The sequence below is a fragment of the Cottoperca gobio genome, chromosome 22 (assembly GCF_900634415.1).
Source record: "Cottoperca gobio chromosome 22, fCotGob3.1, whole genome shotgun sequence".
NCBI classification, from domain to species: domain Eukaryota; kingdom Metazoa; phylum Chordata; class Actinopteri; order Perciformes; family Bovichtidae; genus Cottoperca; species Cottoperca gobio.
In genome coordinates, this window is record NC_041376.1 from 3,430,173 (window position 1) to 3,447,776 (window position 17,604).

Here is a 17,604-nt window from a genome sequence, read left to right on the forward strand (position 1 = left end):
GGGACTTTAAACTTAGTTTGCGTGTGAACGAGAGGTCAAAAACATAGAAGAAAATATCTGTATGCGTGTAGAGACGGTTTTGTACTCCGATGAACACTTCTTCCTCTCTCCTGCCTTTTCACTTCTCTTTTCTTTTACTTGTCGTCTTTTTCGTCCAGTCTCTCTGCATCACAGTTTTCTTCTACTTATCATTTTCTGTCCCATCAGCACTTCCTCCCTGTTCTCTCTCTGCAGCACACTGCTCTGTGTGAATGAAAAGACAGGCAGGTTGCCATGGCAACAAGCCCTCCTCCTCCTCCTCCTCCTCCTCCTCCTCCTCCTCCTCCTCCTTCTCTAAAGCCAGGCTGGTGCTGCAGGAGCCTCGGGTACACTCAGCATCATGTCCAGCACTGTGTGACATTATATTTGTCCCGGTCATTTTAAATGATATCACTGATCACACAGAGAGTTGAAGAGTTCTTTCATCGGACGTTAGGAAAACCTCAAACATCTTTCTGAAGGTTTTTCTGTCTATATTCTTATATAATTCAAATTATTTAATTTCATTAAAGTATTTATTATTCATTTATTATTATTTTATATATCCTCTTGTTAGCAAAATGCTAGAGACAGCGAATGAAAGCTGTGTTAGCGCTCAGAGTTTCAGCAGTTTGGTCAGATCTTGCGTGTTCTTGCCGTGCTGTTGGTTATTTGTTAGTTTGAAAATTTAGATTGTATGGACCAAGTAGTAGAAATGCTGCCCCTCTACACACACACACACACACACACACACACACACACACACACACACCTCTGATGGGTTTAATCTGAATATTTTTTACTGGCTCATAAACCCTGTGGACCAGTTTTACTGCCTCATCAGTTTTAATTGGCTGTAACCAACAACATCAAAAACAAAACAAAGACTTAATTCTTGTGTTTTGTCACATTTATGACTTTAGACACCAAACTCTTCATAACAGTTCATAAACATGACTGCGAGAAGTTAACAGATTAATAAAAAGTTATTACCAGTCATACAATACATTTAGTTTGATATATTTAATCAGTAAATTACTTTGAACATTATATTAAAACATGATTCAGATTTCTGTCGTCACTTTTGATCCATGAAATAATCAAACATCTCTGTGGTTTTTGTTTTAACGCTCTGTTGATCTCCATTTTTCTCAGATCCTGACTAATTAATTATATATTTTCCTTTTCTTTAACAAATCTCAAACCAACAATGTGTCAGTCCGTCTAAATACTGTTTGACTGCATATAGCTTCTTTAAAAAAAGGCTCAGTATTTTCCTAAAACAGCTGGTCTCTGTAGTTTTTATCAAACAAACAGGAAAATATAGTCCATTTGTTATTTTCAGCAGCAGATTAATCCACATTTGGTGCTATAGTTAGTATTTGGGGAAGCGGGACAGTGCATGTGGGATTGAATTACAGTGTGTGTGTGTTCATGATAGTGAAGGAACATGTCACCCAGTGCAACCTAGTGTGGATTATTTATGTGTTTTAATAGTTTTTGGAAAACAATGGAGGTCTATTGCAGAGAGGAAGAAGATATACAAGGCTTTGATATGCACACAATACTTGTTACTAGATACATTCACACATACATTGGTTTTAATCTGAACATGAGATTTGTTCGTAATCATTTGTACTGACCTGTCTGATACCGAGTCTGTAGGCCAGGATTCGGTCCACGGAGTTGGGCTCCATCTGTGTCCACTGCAGCTTGAAGCCATAGACTCGAGGTCTGTTCTGCCACAGAGCGCTGTAGGTGTCGTAGTAAAACTCTGGAGCGTAGGCCTTTCCTGAGGAAACACATAGGGCAGGAAGCAGAAAGAGAAGTCAAGAGAACTACGACTCCCAAGGTGCATTTCACTAACAAACATCCAATCACAGAGCTTCACATTCTGCGACGAATCAGTGAGATGAAGCAATAAGAAACCTGAGCAAACAGTTTAAATGTGTTCACCGTCAGATTATTTCAGTCATGGCGGCGAAATAAAGATTTAAATATGTCACAGCGTCCATGTTTGTTTGTCCCAACAAGAGAGAAGAGGAAGAAATGATGGAAAAGCAAAAAGACAGAAGAAGAAGTGTGTGTGTGTTAATCTCAGAGGCAGCAGGATTATAAAACTCTTAATATGACAGTAAATTGTGTGTGTGTGTGTGTCTGCGTGTGTGCAGTACATGTGTGCAACAGCATGTTTGTATGTCTTCCTGTAACTCACACACAGTGTCAGTACACTAGTCTGTGTGTTCCTGCTGATGTGGAGGATGGAGGATTAAACCACTAAAGAAGAAAAGCTCACCTGACTGGACAAAACCTCCATCATGGACGACCTGATAACACAGAGCTGAGTCCTGATTGGCTGAATCAGCTGCATCCACAGTGACTCAGACACATTTTCTTCCACTAAAACTTAATTTCAGTAGTTTGACAAAATAATCTTAATTCAAGGTCCATTTACTGGCTTTCCTTACATACCGTGAGAGAGAGTTTACTCAGACGTCATGGCAGCTGAAAGCTCCATAAAAAAACAGAGCTAAACACCGGGAAGATACTGCACCAAACATTTGGGCCAACCCAGAACTAAAACACCAGAGAATACAGGACCAAATATTGGACCAAGTCAGAGCCAATACACAAGGGAATACAAGACCAATTATTGGACCAAACCTGAAGTGAAACAGCAGAGGATATTGGACTAAATCAGAGCTAAAACAGTCGAGAATACAGGACCTAGTTTTGGACCAAACCAGAGCTAAAAAGCCAGATAATATTGGACTAAATACGGGATGAAATTAGAACTAAAACACCAGAGAGTATTGGAGCAAACAGAGCTAAAACAGCAGACGATAGAGGAAGCAGCCTTACTAAGTATTGAGGTGAGTTTGAAGGTTTCCTGCAACAAATGTAACCAGGGATGTTGACGACACATAAGGAAAAGGAAATGTTAAAGTGAATAACGGAGAGGTCCATTCAGCCTGAATATCAGTAACTCTGCTGTGATCTAAAGTCAGACTGATGGAAACATGAATAATGCAAACAGGAAGGTGAATCTTTTCTGCTGCTTCGACTCTGAGAGAGACAAAGAAAAAAAAATCCAACATTGAACTTTAGTTTTCTTGTTTTAGTGAAAGTGTGAGGAAGAGTCTAACAGTCTGGCGAGTTGTCATGTTGGAGTTTTACGCTTTGATGTCAGATTTTCATTTCTGTTTTGTCAGTTTTATTCTGAAGCCCTGCTGCCGTCACATTGGCTGCTGCAGGAAGAGCGAGGTTTAAAATGGCACCGACGTGTTCCCACCTGATTAACAACACAAACTTAATAATAATCGCCGTCATTTTCCATCAGCTCTCCATCCTGAGCTTACAACGTCCCCTCTTTAACTGCTTTCTGCTGTTCCCTGCAGAACGCGCTGCTGCTCGGCGGCCGGTGTGATAAGAGGCTTAAAGCCGCCGTCGAGTTTACAGGAAGAGTCTCGCAGCGCTGACAGGGCGTCTCTGCAGGGGAGCTTTCATCAGGAGAGGACGGAGATACAAGTCGGCTTCTTCTGAGACGTCTGGTATTCACAGAAGTCTGTGAAGATTCCTCATTTACATTAGATTCTTATACCTTGATATGATTCTAATAACCAATTTGGTATTTTGGTTTAAATATTTTATCGTCTCCAGGACATTTCTTATTTACTATGGATACTAAGGATTTCATAAGTTATCAGCTTTATGTAGACTGCAGCTTCATATCTTGGGAGGACAATAAACAATGTTTATTTCCACTTGATACCAGCATATCCAGTGCACCATCCACGCCTGATAGTCGAAAACCTGAAGAAACGGACTTATTTGGATGTCTCAACCACTGAAACGCCCTGGTGCTTTGTCTCTTTTCTTCATTCCCACCTTGTGTTTCCTGTCAAACCATCAAAAAAAGGCAACAATGCCATGAAGTTTGTTTTTTTTAAATCTAAAAAAACCACAGCTCATTAGAGTTTTCCTTTCTTGACTCGTGAAACAAAGTTTGTACTTCATTACCATGTGACAAAAACTTTGACAATTAACCACATTTTTTGCTAAATGTTGACTGTGCTGGATCACGTTTCTGCAGCAAGGAAATGGTATGGCACTTCAAATAATGCAGAAAGGTATAAGAAGTCAACAATATGCAGCAGAAGTACAAACACAAAAGATAAAGATTTCAAATATACATGAAAAATTCAAGTACATACAAGTCGGTTATCTTTTAACAGTAAAGACCTGAACTGTTACCTTAACAACAGCTGAGAGGCAGTCAGCTATTAAAGGCAGGAAGTTTTCTAATCTTCCAGCGGAGAGTAAAGTGTTTGTTGTCAGTTCAGATGTTTGAGAGGAAGTGAAGGTTTCCTGGAGCGCTGCACATTATTATTTATGACACTTTAAAAAAACTCCCCCGAGGAAACTCTCTGTGATTCTGTGCTTCAGTCTGCCAACACACAGGATTTAAAGATGAAGATAAACTCTAATTAATGATCATGTTCTCGTCTTTGAGATGTTAACACTTTGAAAACAGCTCAAAGTTCCCAGCAGACCTCCGGCCTGTTAACAGAACCTCATCAGCAGCTACCTTGGGTTCACTGGGAGACTGGAGGAAGAAAGGCAGAGCTGGTCTAAGTCTTTCAGGGCAAGAGTTCATGTCAAGTCTCAAGAAACCCAAGACAAGTAAAAGTCAAGTCTCAAGTGATTAAATATAAGTCCATGTCAAGTCTCAACTGATTCGAAGGATCCGTCAAGTAGACGAGACGAGCACAATTTAAGTCCAGAGTAATTCAAAGCAAGTCCAAGTCAAGTCTTGTCACAGACAAGTACAAGTCAAGTCTCAAGTCATTTAAGACAGTTACAAATGAAGGCTCAAGTAATTCGAGCCAAGTCCATGTCAAGACTCAAGTGATTCGAAGGACCAGTCAAGTCTTGTCCGAGACAAGTACAAGTTAGGTCTCAAGTCCATAGAGCCAAGTCCATGTCAAGTCTCAAGTCACTCGAGACAAGTCCAAGTCAAGTCTTGTCAGAGACAAGTTGAATATGAGTCCAGAGTCATCCCAAGCCTTAGTCTCAAGAGACAAAGCCAAAGTCTCTAATCTTCCAAGACATGTACAAGTTAGGGCTCAAGTCATCTAAGACCGTTCCAAATAGTGTCTCAAGTAATTATAGACAAGTCCAAGTCAAGTTGTTGTCAATTTAGGTTCTGAGTCATTCAATCCCAAATGAATGCTGGAGTTATATCAGACAAGGTGAAGTCAAGTCTTAAGTAATTAGAAACACGTCCAAATCAACCACCATAGGTTCGGAACCAGGAAATGAACCTGTTCACATCTTCCAATTTAAGACAATGTCCCATCATGCACCAGTCAAGCTGACTCACCTGTGACCAGGAAGGTGCAGCGCCCCGCCCCGGCCTCGTTAGTGATGTCACAGGTGTACTCGCCGTAGCCCTCTCGGTTGAGCGCTTTGACGAGGTAGCTGGTGTCGTCGCGCTGGTCGCTGAACTGTCCGACAGTGAGGAGGCGGGATCCCAGCTTCCACTCGTATCGCAGGAGGCGAGCCGGGTGAGCTCGAAGCAGGCGGCAGGTGAGGCTGAACGCCCGGCCGAGAGCCTGACGGATCTCTGTGTACACCGGCTCCACGGTGGGGGGGACTGTTAGACACAGAGAGACAGGAAATGTGAGACGCTACAACCAAGAAGAAAATTAACAAACTCAAATGTTTTTTTATCCAGACATATTAGAAACCAAAGCACTTTATCGTAAAAGTTTCAAAAGATACCAAATCCGTCATGGAGAAATATGTCTTCTATGTCAGAAGTAGAGTTTAGGTGTAATAGATTTTAAGAAATCTGAATTTCAGACTCTTATAAAAGCACATTCACCAGACAACTTTCATTTTGGCCTTACTGATTGAATAATTTAAGTTAATTACCTACAGTTGATATAATCTGCCAGCAGTGATGTGAGTCATCACCTCAATGTTTTCTACATTTGCTAATAAGAAAGATGAGAGATAAAAAACTTCACTGGTTCGCCTTAAAGCTCAGCGAATCAAGAGGTTTTTTATCAAAGTGGAATTGGCTCTACAAATTTACAGACTATCAGAACTCAACCATATTATTTCTATTTAATTTAATGCTAAAAGCATAAAATGCATCATAGAGCTTCGACGAAGAGCTGCAATAACATGATACCCATGTATCTGACAGTTTGGGTTAAAAAGACGCATCCATTAGCGTAAAAAATCAAAATCAAAACTGAACCACTTTTGGAAATCATGTTTATTTTCAATAAAATTGTGTATTATTACATCAATAACTACTTTGTTATATAGCAATATTACTGATGTTTAAATGATAATGTGGAAATTAGTATTTAAACCTTAATTTCTGGCAGCTTTCGCGACAAAAGCAAAATCATATGTTTGGTTTTATTGTTGCTTTTTATTCAATTAAAAAAGAAAACAACTTTGTTTTTTCTTCAGACTTTATCCTGTCATTGTCTGATTCCTGTGAGACCTGATTTCTCCACATATATCAATGAAGTTAAATCTAATCAAATGTAGTTTAATAATCTGGATCAATCTTGGATCAATGTTCAGTTTGAAAATGAGGCTGTTTGGAGATTTTCAGGCCATCTGGGAAATTATCTTCTGGTTTTTACAACACACCTTTTGCTTAGCATTTCGCCTCGCTATATTTACGTTTTTTTCGGCACTGTGTCCGCCATAATTACATACAATCTGGCACCTGGCCACTACGTTTTTGTAGAGATAGTGGGTCATATGTGATGATATGACACTATACATTGTCTTCCAAGAAAATCCTACTAATTCTGCATTTAAAGTTTAAAGTTAACAGAACTTAAAACATTATTCAAGTGATCAATTTACATGAAAATATCTTCTTTCTTTCTGTAAAGTTTCAAATCCAAAGCATGTTAAAGAAGGCTTTGGAAAAGCGAATCAGTTTCACCACTTTTTGTCTGTTTTAACACAACTTGTTGAACCTAAAAGTTCAGATTTGTACTCGCTGTAGTATTAAACTGATAAAATGAATAACAAGTCTGAATAAATCCAGACTGAACGAAACTAAATATAGCTGGCTTCTGTGTTTAATTTTCTGCTCTCTCACTTCACTCTTTGTTAAAGCCAAAATGCCTCTAAAATAACCTTAAACCTCTTAAGTGTTTGAAATATTTAAAGTCACAGGCGTTAACCTCGGTGCCACGGCGCTCTGCTAAAGGGCACAAAGGCAGAGTCAGATCTGTCTTTTTAAATCCCTCCAGCAGAACTTCCTCTGAGGATTTCAGCCACATTACAGGTGTCACTTCACAGATTAACGTCATGCTGTCAAACACGGATCAACAGACGAGAAACCAGCAGCTGCAGGCGACTGTCCTCTGACCTCTCAGCAGAGAGAGGACTTATCATTGATGGAGAGAGTCTGAGCACTGCCTGGCTCCAGGGACGAGGCAGTGAGAGCTCCACATTCATTAATTCAGGCTGAGAGGTCAGAGCAGGACGGCAGCATTGGAGTTTAAAACTACACAGACAAAATCAGAAGCTTAAATAGAATCTTTCATCAAATTAGGTTTGTTTCCTTTGTGCACAAATAGTTTCTGATAATAATATTAACATGTCATTCCCCAATAATATCCCAACAGTGAAAATATATATATATATATTAACTTTGCATGTTATAACAAATGATGCACAAATATACCAAATGTGAAATTGATATAATCGTTAAGAAAAACAAATAACAATATGTGAATTTTACATGATCACATGGGATTTTACTGATTTAGCTTTTCAAAAAGAGAATTTGTCTGAGAGGACGGCGAAAATAATTTAACAAAAACAAAAAAAGAGAGCTAGAGTGAAAATTTGATTACAAAAAAAAAGATTATTCCCTGTGCAAACACTATTATATACTACTATATTTTGATTAAAAAACACACACACACACACACACACACACACACACACACACACACACACCACACACACACACACACACACACACACACAGCGATAAAGGTCTGCAGTTCATCTCGACCCCCCAGTTATGTTTCCAGGACCTTCCTCCTGTGAGGGATTCAGTCCAGGGACATCTAAAGGTCAGCTGGACGCCTCTGCTCGACAATAACCTTCATCCAAGCTCTCTGATTGGTCAAAGAACCCTGCTGATCTTGCAACTTAATTCCCACAATGCACTGCTGAGGCTGGTGTTCCAGCTCATTAATTAGCTTTTTTCCTACAGTTTTTACGCTGATAACTTTGGTATAAAAGTGTCTCTGGCTGCAGTCTGAAGAGCAGCAGCGGCTCCGTGATGATGCTTCACATTTACATAATGTCAATCAGTAAAATGATTCAAATTGCAGAAGACTTAAGACTCAACAGCTGCTCTGATACATCTCTTCACTCTCCACTTCAACTTCTGTAACTCAATACAAATACAAGCTATTACTAACTCACACCAACTCTCTGTATGCTAATTGTCCCGACAATGAGAATAAAAAATACTGTTTATTCTTTAGGCAGCCTGCCTTAAAGGTCTGCACTGCTGGATGTGTCATTACAGCGTTTTCCAAATCATACCATTAGTTATTTTTGCTGAATATTGTAACGTTCATATTATGCACATGCACTCTAATAATTAGCTAAACAGCTATAGTCAAAATGTTTAGTTTATATTCCTCTTTTCGGTCCGTAAACAGCTTATTGTTGTATTATTATCATTAATTTATTATTCTGCTGTAAAAAGTCAGTGATTAGATAGTCTAGTAACTTCTGTAGTATTCCTGTGACACTTTTTCTAAGTGTTTTGTGGACCATAATGCTTGCTCCTTGACACATTACTGATGTCTCCATTATCCCTTTTAAAAAAACAACTTTCCAGTCAGTAAATAGTCCCTTAACTCTGCTGAACATCTTTCTTTGGATTGTGGGGACGCCTCAACAAATCACTGCTTTTCCCAAAATCCATTTTAAAAAAACAGTCTCAGTGGAACTTAACACGACAGCGACATCATCTGCTTTTCTTTATATTTCTCTGTCTTTCCACTATTTCAGAAAAATGTACTGCATTACATTTTTCTTGTGAAGGATTGTGAGGACTGCAACATCACTGATGTCCCTCTAATCCCTGCTGAAAAAACATCCTTTGGGAACAGCCACTGTCCTTTTTTATTCTAATGTCTGTTCTCTAGACAGTCTGTTAACTTCTGTATAAAAGCTCAGCGGAACACTGTTTGCTGTTTTATTATGTGGACCGCATTGCTGAAGTCCCCGTAATCCATGTTAATAAAGGACACCGTTATAGTTATGTTATAGTATTCTTTTGTTAGTCTGTTCCCTACACTGGAGATTTATTTTCTGGTATTGTGAGGACATCATGGATGTCCCTGTAATCCATGTCAATAAAAGATATACAGTTACATCATCTTTCTTCTCTCTTCACTACTTTAAAGGCAACTTTTCAGTCAGTAGACAAGCTGGTAATTTCTATATGAACGCTTTGATTGTGTTTTGTTGGGACTGTAACTCATCGACACGTCGCTGACGTCCATGTAATCTGTGTAAAAAAATAAAAAAAAGACCTTGGGAGGATTTTATACAACAGATACAGCCATCTGTTTTATTCTTCTGTCTGTTCACTACTTTGAAGAAACGTGTTGGTAACTTGTTTAAAACCCCAGAGGACGATGTTCGACAGAGGGATTGTGGGGATGTCACCTCTACACATCACTGTCGTCCCCGTAATCCAGTGAAAAACCCAACAGACTGTGAGGGATTATTGTCAAAGTAAAACCCCACAAAAAAACTACTAACAGCTCATTTGAAATGATGCTCATAAGCTTTTATCTTGGAGCTTCATGTTGACTTGATTTGCATATGTATAAAAAGTAATTAAAAACTGAGCCGGACACCATTAACGGCAAATAACACACAAACTACAGAGAAATAAATACCTGGTGTATTTATATACTTTATGTTTGTACAGCTCTAACATGCTCCCGTGTCAGTTTCTGTTCATGCTGAATTAGTTTCATGCAGTTTTCCAGTAAGCAGCTTCACTTTAGGATCAGTAAGGTTTCTTCGCTTAAACACAGTTGGAAGTTAAATCTGTGTCGTCTGTGACTCGAATGTTGTTTCACTTATTTCAAAGTAATCCACCTGTAATCTGCCCTCACGCTGATCTTCTTAGTGTTGTTGCACAGTGAAAAGGAAGGGTGCAGGAAGTTTACGCAAGAGAACATTTTAAGGGATGTTCCTTTTAACTGCACGGATGCCGTAAAGAGGAACATCCCTTCTTCTGTCCTGTATTCAAAATGTTACTTTAGTCCAAAATATAACGTTCTGTAACCCAAGAACTAACAGTGAAAGTACTGACAGAGTGGACGGGTTAAAGGGACAGTTCAGATGTTTTAAAGTGGGGTTGTATTTATCTATAATCAGTGTTTTTCCTACAGTAGATGGCGGTTGGCACGTTCCCCAAGTTTGGAGAAACAGAAGCTCCGCAGTATACAGCTGTGGACAGAGACGTCAGCAAAACCTTTTTTAGCCACCTAAAAGAAAAATCCCTTACACTGTTAATATGTGCAGTTTGCAGAATCGAACTCGATTCAGCAGAATCTCTTGCTGTACCTCAAAAGTCACTTAAAAGACTGACCTCTTCTGAGCGTGCTGCCTCATCTAATATGCTCTTATGCTGGAACCGAGTGTTGAGTAACTCAAAGGTTTCTCCTTGGGTCTATTGAGGCTTGGATTGTTCTTAATTTTTGTAAAGTAAACACTGCACAGCAGGACGTGTGCTTAAGAACTACTGCAAGGAGAATATGGAAGAAGTACGCAGCCTCGCTCGCTACATCACTATACGTTTATCTTCCAGAAATAAAGCAAATTATTCAACACCACGTCTCTGATGTTACAATCTATCTAGAATTTAGACTGTAAGTGCACGACTCCAACCTGTTGCACTGGCAAACATGAGGTCAAGTCCCTCCGACAAGAATCTATATCTCTGTAAAAATCATCAGGGAAAACCAGAGTGCTTTACTGGTCTTAGAACACTCTTTCTAGTCCCAAGAGACCCGCTCACGATCTGCGCACTGAGCTTTGATTGGTCATTAGGCGGCGCTTTCATACAAGTTGATCTGTTATGTTGAACATAACCTGCTCCGGAGCAAGTTACAAGTTAAAATAAGAAATGAACCATCAGCGTAACACAGAAAACCTGATGTTAAACCTGAAGTAACCTCGCTAACCCAAAGTCCTGCTTCATAGTATAGGTCTCAGGTGTGTTGATTACAAGGTTACTCTGGTTGGAGAGATCTGCGAGAGGAACGAATGAGTCTGATTAGTTTATGTCCGCTTAGTGATGGAGTTTGACGAGGGACAGAGTTCAACGAGCCCCAATCTCTGCTGTCCTCACAATCCACTGAACGCTCGCCTCCATCTTCCTCCTTTTTGTAGTCTTGATATTTGTTTTGCTTTCCCCGTTTCCTCCGGCCCTCTAATTGGATTGAATTATTCTTTTTTATATATAATTTATTTTAACATTTTACTTTTTTTGCCGCCTTTTGTTTTGTAAAGGACAACAAAGATTTATCAATTAAGATATTTTAGAATAATTGAATTGAGCAGTTTTTTGTGGTCAGCGTTACAGTTTGTCTCTCATCACTCGGAGTCCTCAAACTGCTGAAGATTTCCGCATTGATTCTCCGGATCATCAGAACGAGCGGCGCTGCAGAGGAGATTCACTCTGACAGCCTTTTAGTGCAGCAGGAAGCCAGGAGCTGTGTTTGAGTGTATGAGTGTGCATGTGGCTTCCTGTCACATCCTCTGATAGTTTTTGTGCGCCACGGTACCCTGCAGGTTAGACTGAGCGTGACTGGAAGGTCGTGGATTCGATCCCCGTCCGCAGATAGAAAGATAGACAGGCGGCAAGTATCCGTCAGTGGCTGCCCGCGTGCCCTCAAGCAGAAGCGTCAAACCCTCTACCTGCTGCGATGGAGCTGCTGGTCTCTGTTTCCTCTGAAATTGTGTTTTTATCCAACAGATCTGCCGCTGTCTGCTCTGATGGATGTCATACATTTTGATTGGACGATGTGACATTTCATCTGCAGACCTCAGGAGCTGACGTCACAATGCATTCTGGGTATTCTAGAGGCTAAAGCATCACGCTTGCCTGCTGGTGTTTGTTTATTGTAGCAGATGGTGCATTTTTGGTTTCAGCTGAAAAAGACTTGACAGAAAAATGACAAACTGAGGGCATCATGAGGACGAAGAGGCGTCATCAAACCGCATCACGTTCAAAAATACAAATGAAATAATGCAGAATTTCTTAGTAGTTTTATGAACTTAGCGGATCTTTATTCCCAGAAGTTGTTGGGAACTTTCCTCAATGAGAAAGTGGTACTAGAAAATACTAGAAAGGTAAATACAGTATAGAAATGCTCGATTACAAGTCAAAGTCCTGCATTCAAGAATTCACTGCAGTAAAAGTACAAAAGTATTAACAGTAAAAGTATAAGTGCTTGTTTGGCAGAACGGTCAGAGAGCTATATCATACTGTATATTTTATTATTATGCTTTAACACATAAGCAGCGTTTTAATATGACGAGCTGGTGGAGCACATTTTAGTTTAATCTGCAGCACAGTATCACATATTATAAACGGGTCATATGGAAGTAACTAGCTTTAATATAAATGTATTGCAGTAAATGGTATAATATTTCCCTGTGAGATGTACAACAGAAACCCTCTGTGGGACAGGGATGACACTGATAAGGTTACAGCCTACACTCTGCTGTCGGATTGTCGTCTGTTTTCTCGTAGCCGTGAGACAGATCACTACAAGAAGGGCAGCTTCTGGCGTCTGTCTCGCAGCCTTTTATTTCGTGAAGCTCTCGCCAACAACTTTACTCTTGTCCGTCCTCTTGCATCGGTCATTCTCTATTTTCATCTTCTTTGCTTCCTGCATGAACAGCCTCTTTGGTCTCTTCGCCTCTGCCATGGTGTACTGAGAACACCGAGCTAGCTGTGTGACGTAGTGCCGTAAAGCATCACGCACTTGTCCCGGGAGATCGTATCCACCACGTCATTCAGTTCATTTGATCACTCTCCTGATGTCCAACACTGGACCACAGGTTCCTTTTATATATTTTCTTTAATTCTTTTTATATATTTCTTTCTACTTTACAATTTTGTAAATTAAAAGACGGTGCTCATTAAACGTCAGGCCAGTTCTGTGACATCGTGTGCCGTATTCTGATTGGTTGGTGTGTAGTAAGTGTCGTACGGTAGCGACGATTGTCAAATAGAGAGTAAAGGGACCTTAAAGTTGCCTGACATTATAGTGCTGACTAATTTAAATTCTGGTTTTCATCCTGAGGTAGTTTCCCAACTCCTCTGAAGTCTGTGATCATCTCTTTAATTTTCCAAATGTTAAGATGAAGATTAAAGCTCATAAGATTGAACACCTCCCTCCGATTTATCCTCGGGTCTGTGTTGGACCGGGTCGGACTGTCTCCTTTGAATTTTGCTAAATCTTTGGAAAATTAAAGTCATGCGTGTCAGGTGAGGGTAGAGTTTCTGTCAAAGTCCCATTTTTTGGATCAGATGCACATCAGGTTTAAGTCCACGGGTCTATTCTGTATGAGATCCAGACTGTTGGAATTTTAACTGAATTAAATATTTTGAATCGGCAAAGTGCCTCAAAATCAAATGATTTATTCATTTGTGCCATCAATGCAATTTATTTGAGTAGATGTTTCACACGCACACGCACGCACGCACACACACACACACACACACACACACACACACACACACACACGGCTACAGTAGTCATTACACAGTAGCCCCTTATTAATGTAATTTCCTGGAGTTGCACGTATGAGGAACAGGTTTAATTACCGATATGGATTAGCTGATTAAACACACTCTGCTTGTGGATATGGAGGATTTGGAATCCTCTTTTAATGATCACACACATGTACACTGTGCAACACGGTGAAATTTTAACTCTGCATTTAATCCATCCTAGTGTTAGGAGCAACTTGTGTGAGTTTCTCTGTGTGTATAAGCTGTATTGTGTGTATGTGTATATATGCATGTGTTGTATATGTGTGTGTTTATGGACTTAGGGGTGTCGTGATATACCTAGATTGACAATAACGGGATATATAAATTAGATACTGATATCATGTTAATAAAAAAACATAAAATAATACTGTGTAAATAATCCAGCGCCTCGCCGTTCTCGCTTTGTCCCCCTCCCTCGACACACAAGTGAGTATAATATTATTTGTTTTTCTTCTTCAAATTCTCTAAAGATGATACAATTATCATGAATTCTTTCGACCACAGTGAGAGCCAAATATGTATGTGTGTGTGTGTTTCTCTGTTCTCTGTGTATAAGTGTGTGTGTGTGTGTGTGTGTGTGTGTGTGTGTGTGTGTGTGTGTGTTACCTACACTGCACCACCAGCTGGATCAGAGCCTCTCTGGGTTTCACATTGAAGCCGTTGTATTGGCTCGTCTGGCAGCGGTACGTCCCGCTCATCTCTCTCGTCACGTTGCTGATCCTTAGGACGCCGTCGTAACTCTCCGTCTGCTCCAAGCCGTCTGGCATCAGAATCACGGTCGCAGCCGCTGCTGCCGCCGCCCCGCTCTCCTCCACACGTGACCACAGGATGATGGGTTTGGGTTTCCCTGAGACCAGACACTGCAGGTCCACGGTGTCGCCCTCCTGAGCGATGAGGTTAGAGCGCCCCCTGGGGACGCTCAGCTCTGGAGGAACTGCAGGTAGAGAGAGCGGATCAATACATTTTATTTTCACTCATTTAAATATTTAGATTCTGTGAAACAGACTCTTCAAAGTCTGGATGCTTATGATAATACGGTGATTATGGGATCAAACCACAAGTATTTCCTTACTGCTGACTCCTAAAAATGTAATTAGGTCATCCACTAACACGCCAACTGTGGCGTCCGTGGTGTGATGAGGTTGATCCAACCTTGCAAAGTGAAGTCATGCGGTTCCTTAACAAAAGAAACGTTTAACTTTCTCCTTCCTACCAAAAATATGTGCTTTTGTTTTGGGCATCTCTACCACAGCCTTGCAAACTGTTGGCTAGTAACGCTCAGAGCTGAACCGCCGACAGACTGCGTGTCGCAAACATGTTTTTAAGGGACAGCTCGTGTGGTCTCCTCTTCCGTCCTAGCTTTGAGTCAAGTTGTGACAAATTGGAAGCTCGTCATGTGATGAAAGAACATTTGTGCTGTAGTGTACGCCGGTTCTAATTTGGCAGTTTTAAAAATGTTCTTACTCATTTCATAAACTTATAACATTAAACATTTAACATGATAACATCAACGGTTTGTGCCAGTTAGTTGGAATGTGAAATAAATGTCCAGTTTTGTCCTCCAAAGATAAAAATTATATTAATTTAATTCATTACCAACAAAACAAGCAACTAAAAATCATTTATATATATATTAAATATAAAACGATGATGGATGTCGGAGATATGATGCTGAGTAACGAAATAAAATAGCAACCAGAAAGCTTTTCTCACATGTTTGATGTAGAGTTTGTCCTTCATTTAAAAAACACACAGAGCTGCTGTTTGGGGGAGAGATGGGGGGAGGGGCGGGGAAGTTAGGCTGCTGGACTGTTTTAGCATTTATTTTCCTTATGGGAATGCAGCAGCAAACCAAGCATGACCTTCTGTTTTAACACGAAACATCCGTCAGCTGGCGTCACACAGTTCAGACTGCAGCGGCGCTTTAATTACAAAACTCCATTCTAACTCTTCTCTCCTCCCTCTCTCCTTTTCTCCTTCTCTCAGGCTCGCTGACTGTTTCCTCCCGTCTGCCAAGGTCACAAACAAACAGGAAGTCAGCCGCCGCAAGCACACGCTCGCCTGCGTGACGTCCGTCTGAAGGAAAAGTTCTGCTTCTTTTCTCTCTGCACACGCTGAACGCAGAGGTTTGTAACAGAGTTCAGAGGCTGCAGGGGGTTCATGAGGTTTCACTCTAAGAAACAGATCTCCAGCTAACAGTGGGACTTCTCTGTTGTCTCCTGGTTACAGGAAGTTCTTTGTTGGTGCAAACAGCAGATTCAAGGACTTCATGACAAAAGACAATAAAGAACGCTCACAGTACACAGTACACAGTATTCCTGCAGCACTACGCTGATATTAATTATTTCTATCTTTACATAATGATACAAAATGTATCTTAAGGTGAGGTGTATAAATATATATACAGTATATATAAATATATGATGTATACACTATAACTATTATATTATTTAACACATTGCTTAGCTGTTGTTTCTTCTACCTGCTCCTGCCGATGGGTTAAAGCTCAAACTGAAACATTATATGTTTTAAATATCTGATGGTCTCCTGCTTTGTTTCTACATGTCTTCTTCCCCAGCGTGCCTCACCTGTGGTGGATGAGATGTTGACATCGATGCTGATCTCCGGGGTTCCTCCGTTCCTCAGTGACGCCACGCAGGTGTAAGTGCCGAAGTCGGTGAACTTGAGGTCGATGATGTCGAGGTTAGTGGTTCCCGGCGTGATGTCGATGTCTGTGTGGGTGATGACCATCCGCTCGGAGCTCCTCAGCGGCCGGCCGTTCTTCAGCCAGCTGAACTGCAGCTCCTCGGGCGGCGTGGCCTCCACCTGGCAGCTGATCTTCACCTCCCGGCCGATCTGGATGTTGTCGTCGTTGTGGTACGGGTCGGGCGTGATCCAGAACCGACCTTTGCGAAGGCCTGAAGGTACGGAGACAAGAAGACAAACTTTAGTACCACAGACAGGTTTAGCAGAGTTTAGGTTGAAGATGAAGCTGAGAAATCGAAGGAGAGAAGGAACTTCAGGAAACACAAAAACATACAAATGTCCAACATGGGTTTAAATCAAAAGTACAATAATCCAGGTGACGATCCGGCACTGAAAGGAGTTCAGGTGTTTGTTGAAGTGTATTAACTGAAAGGAGTTGAAACAACAAGCTTAGGGGGAGAAAAGTGACAGGCCTCGTAACATTATTCTGATTAAGTGAATAAATCACATGACTAGAAGCTCCGCTTTAAAAATCCGCTTTAAACAAGTTTGACATTTAACAGAAACAAATGTAGCTTTGTGGAATTCAGCTTTCTAAATTATTCCAGGGAAAATGATTTAAAAAGGTCAGACTGATTTATAAACAGTGTGTCCACCTCAGAGCCTGTAAAAGCACAGGCTATGTTAAAGGCCTTTATACTGACCAATCAGGAATTACCTTCTTCTCGCCTCCCTGTGAGACTCACATGTTTACACAACTGGAAACATCATTTTATAAACATTTCCCCAAAATTCTAAACGCTAAAACAAAGAAAATATTACATTTAATTCTGTGAGTTTGAATAAAGCTTAAATAAACATGCGTTTGTTAAAAGGGTTGAAAATGACAGTTTACGCATGATGAGTTGCTGCACGGTCAAAGTTCAAGCTGTTCAAAGCGTAGTTTTGTCTCTCCTCACATTTTAAATTATTACAGTTCCTGCTGTGGAGAAACTAATCCG

At 40.5% G+C, this 17,604-nt stretch overlaps 1 protein-coding gene across 3 annotated transcripts in view; it reads right to left on the minus strand.

The window, feature by feature from the left end:
- mdga2a (MAM domain containing glycosylphosphatidylinositol anchor 2a) overlaps positions 1–17,604 on the minus strand; it is a 77,253-nt gene that overhangs the window by 17,539 nt on the left and 42,110 nt on the right. For all 3 annotated transcript variants that reach the window (XM_029460567.1, XM_029460566.1, XM_029460564.1), the window contains 4 exons: positions 16,486–16,815; positions 14,508–14,831; positions 5,402–5,674; positions 1,662–1,810 (listed from right to left, as the gene is read on the minus strand). In XM_029460567.1, the coding sequence (XP_029316427.1) occupies positions 1,662–1,810; positions 5,402–5,674; positions 14,508–14,831; positions 16,486–16,815 (1,076 nt within the window). The remainder of the gene's footprint in view (positions 1–1,661; positions 1,811–5,401; positions 5,675–14,507; positions 14,832–16,485; positions 16,816–17,604) is intronic.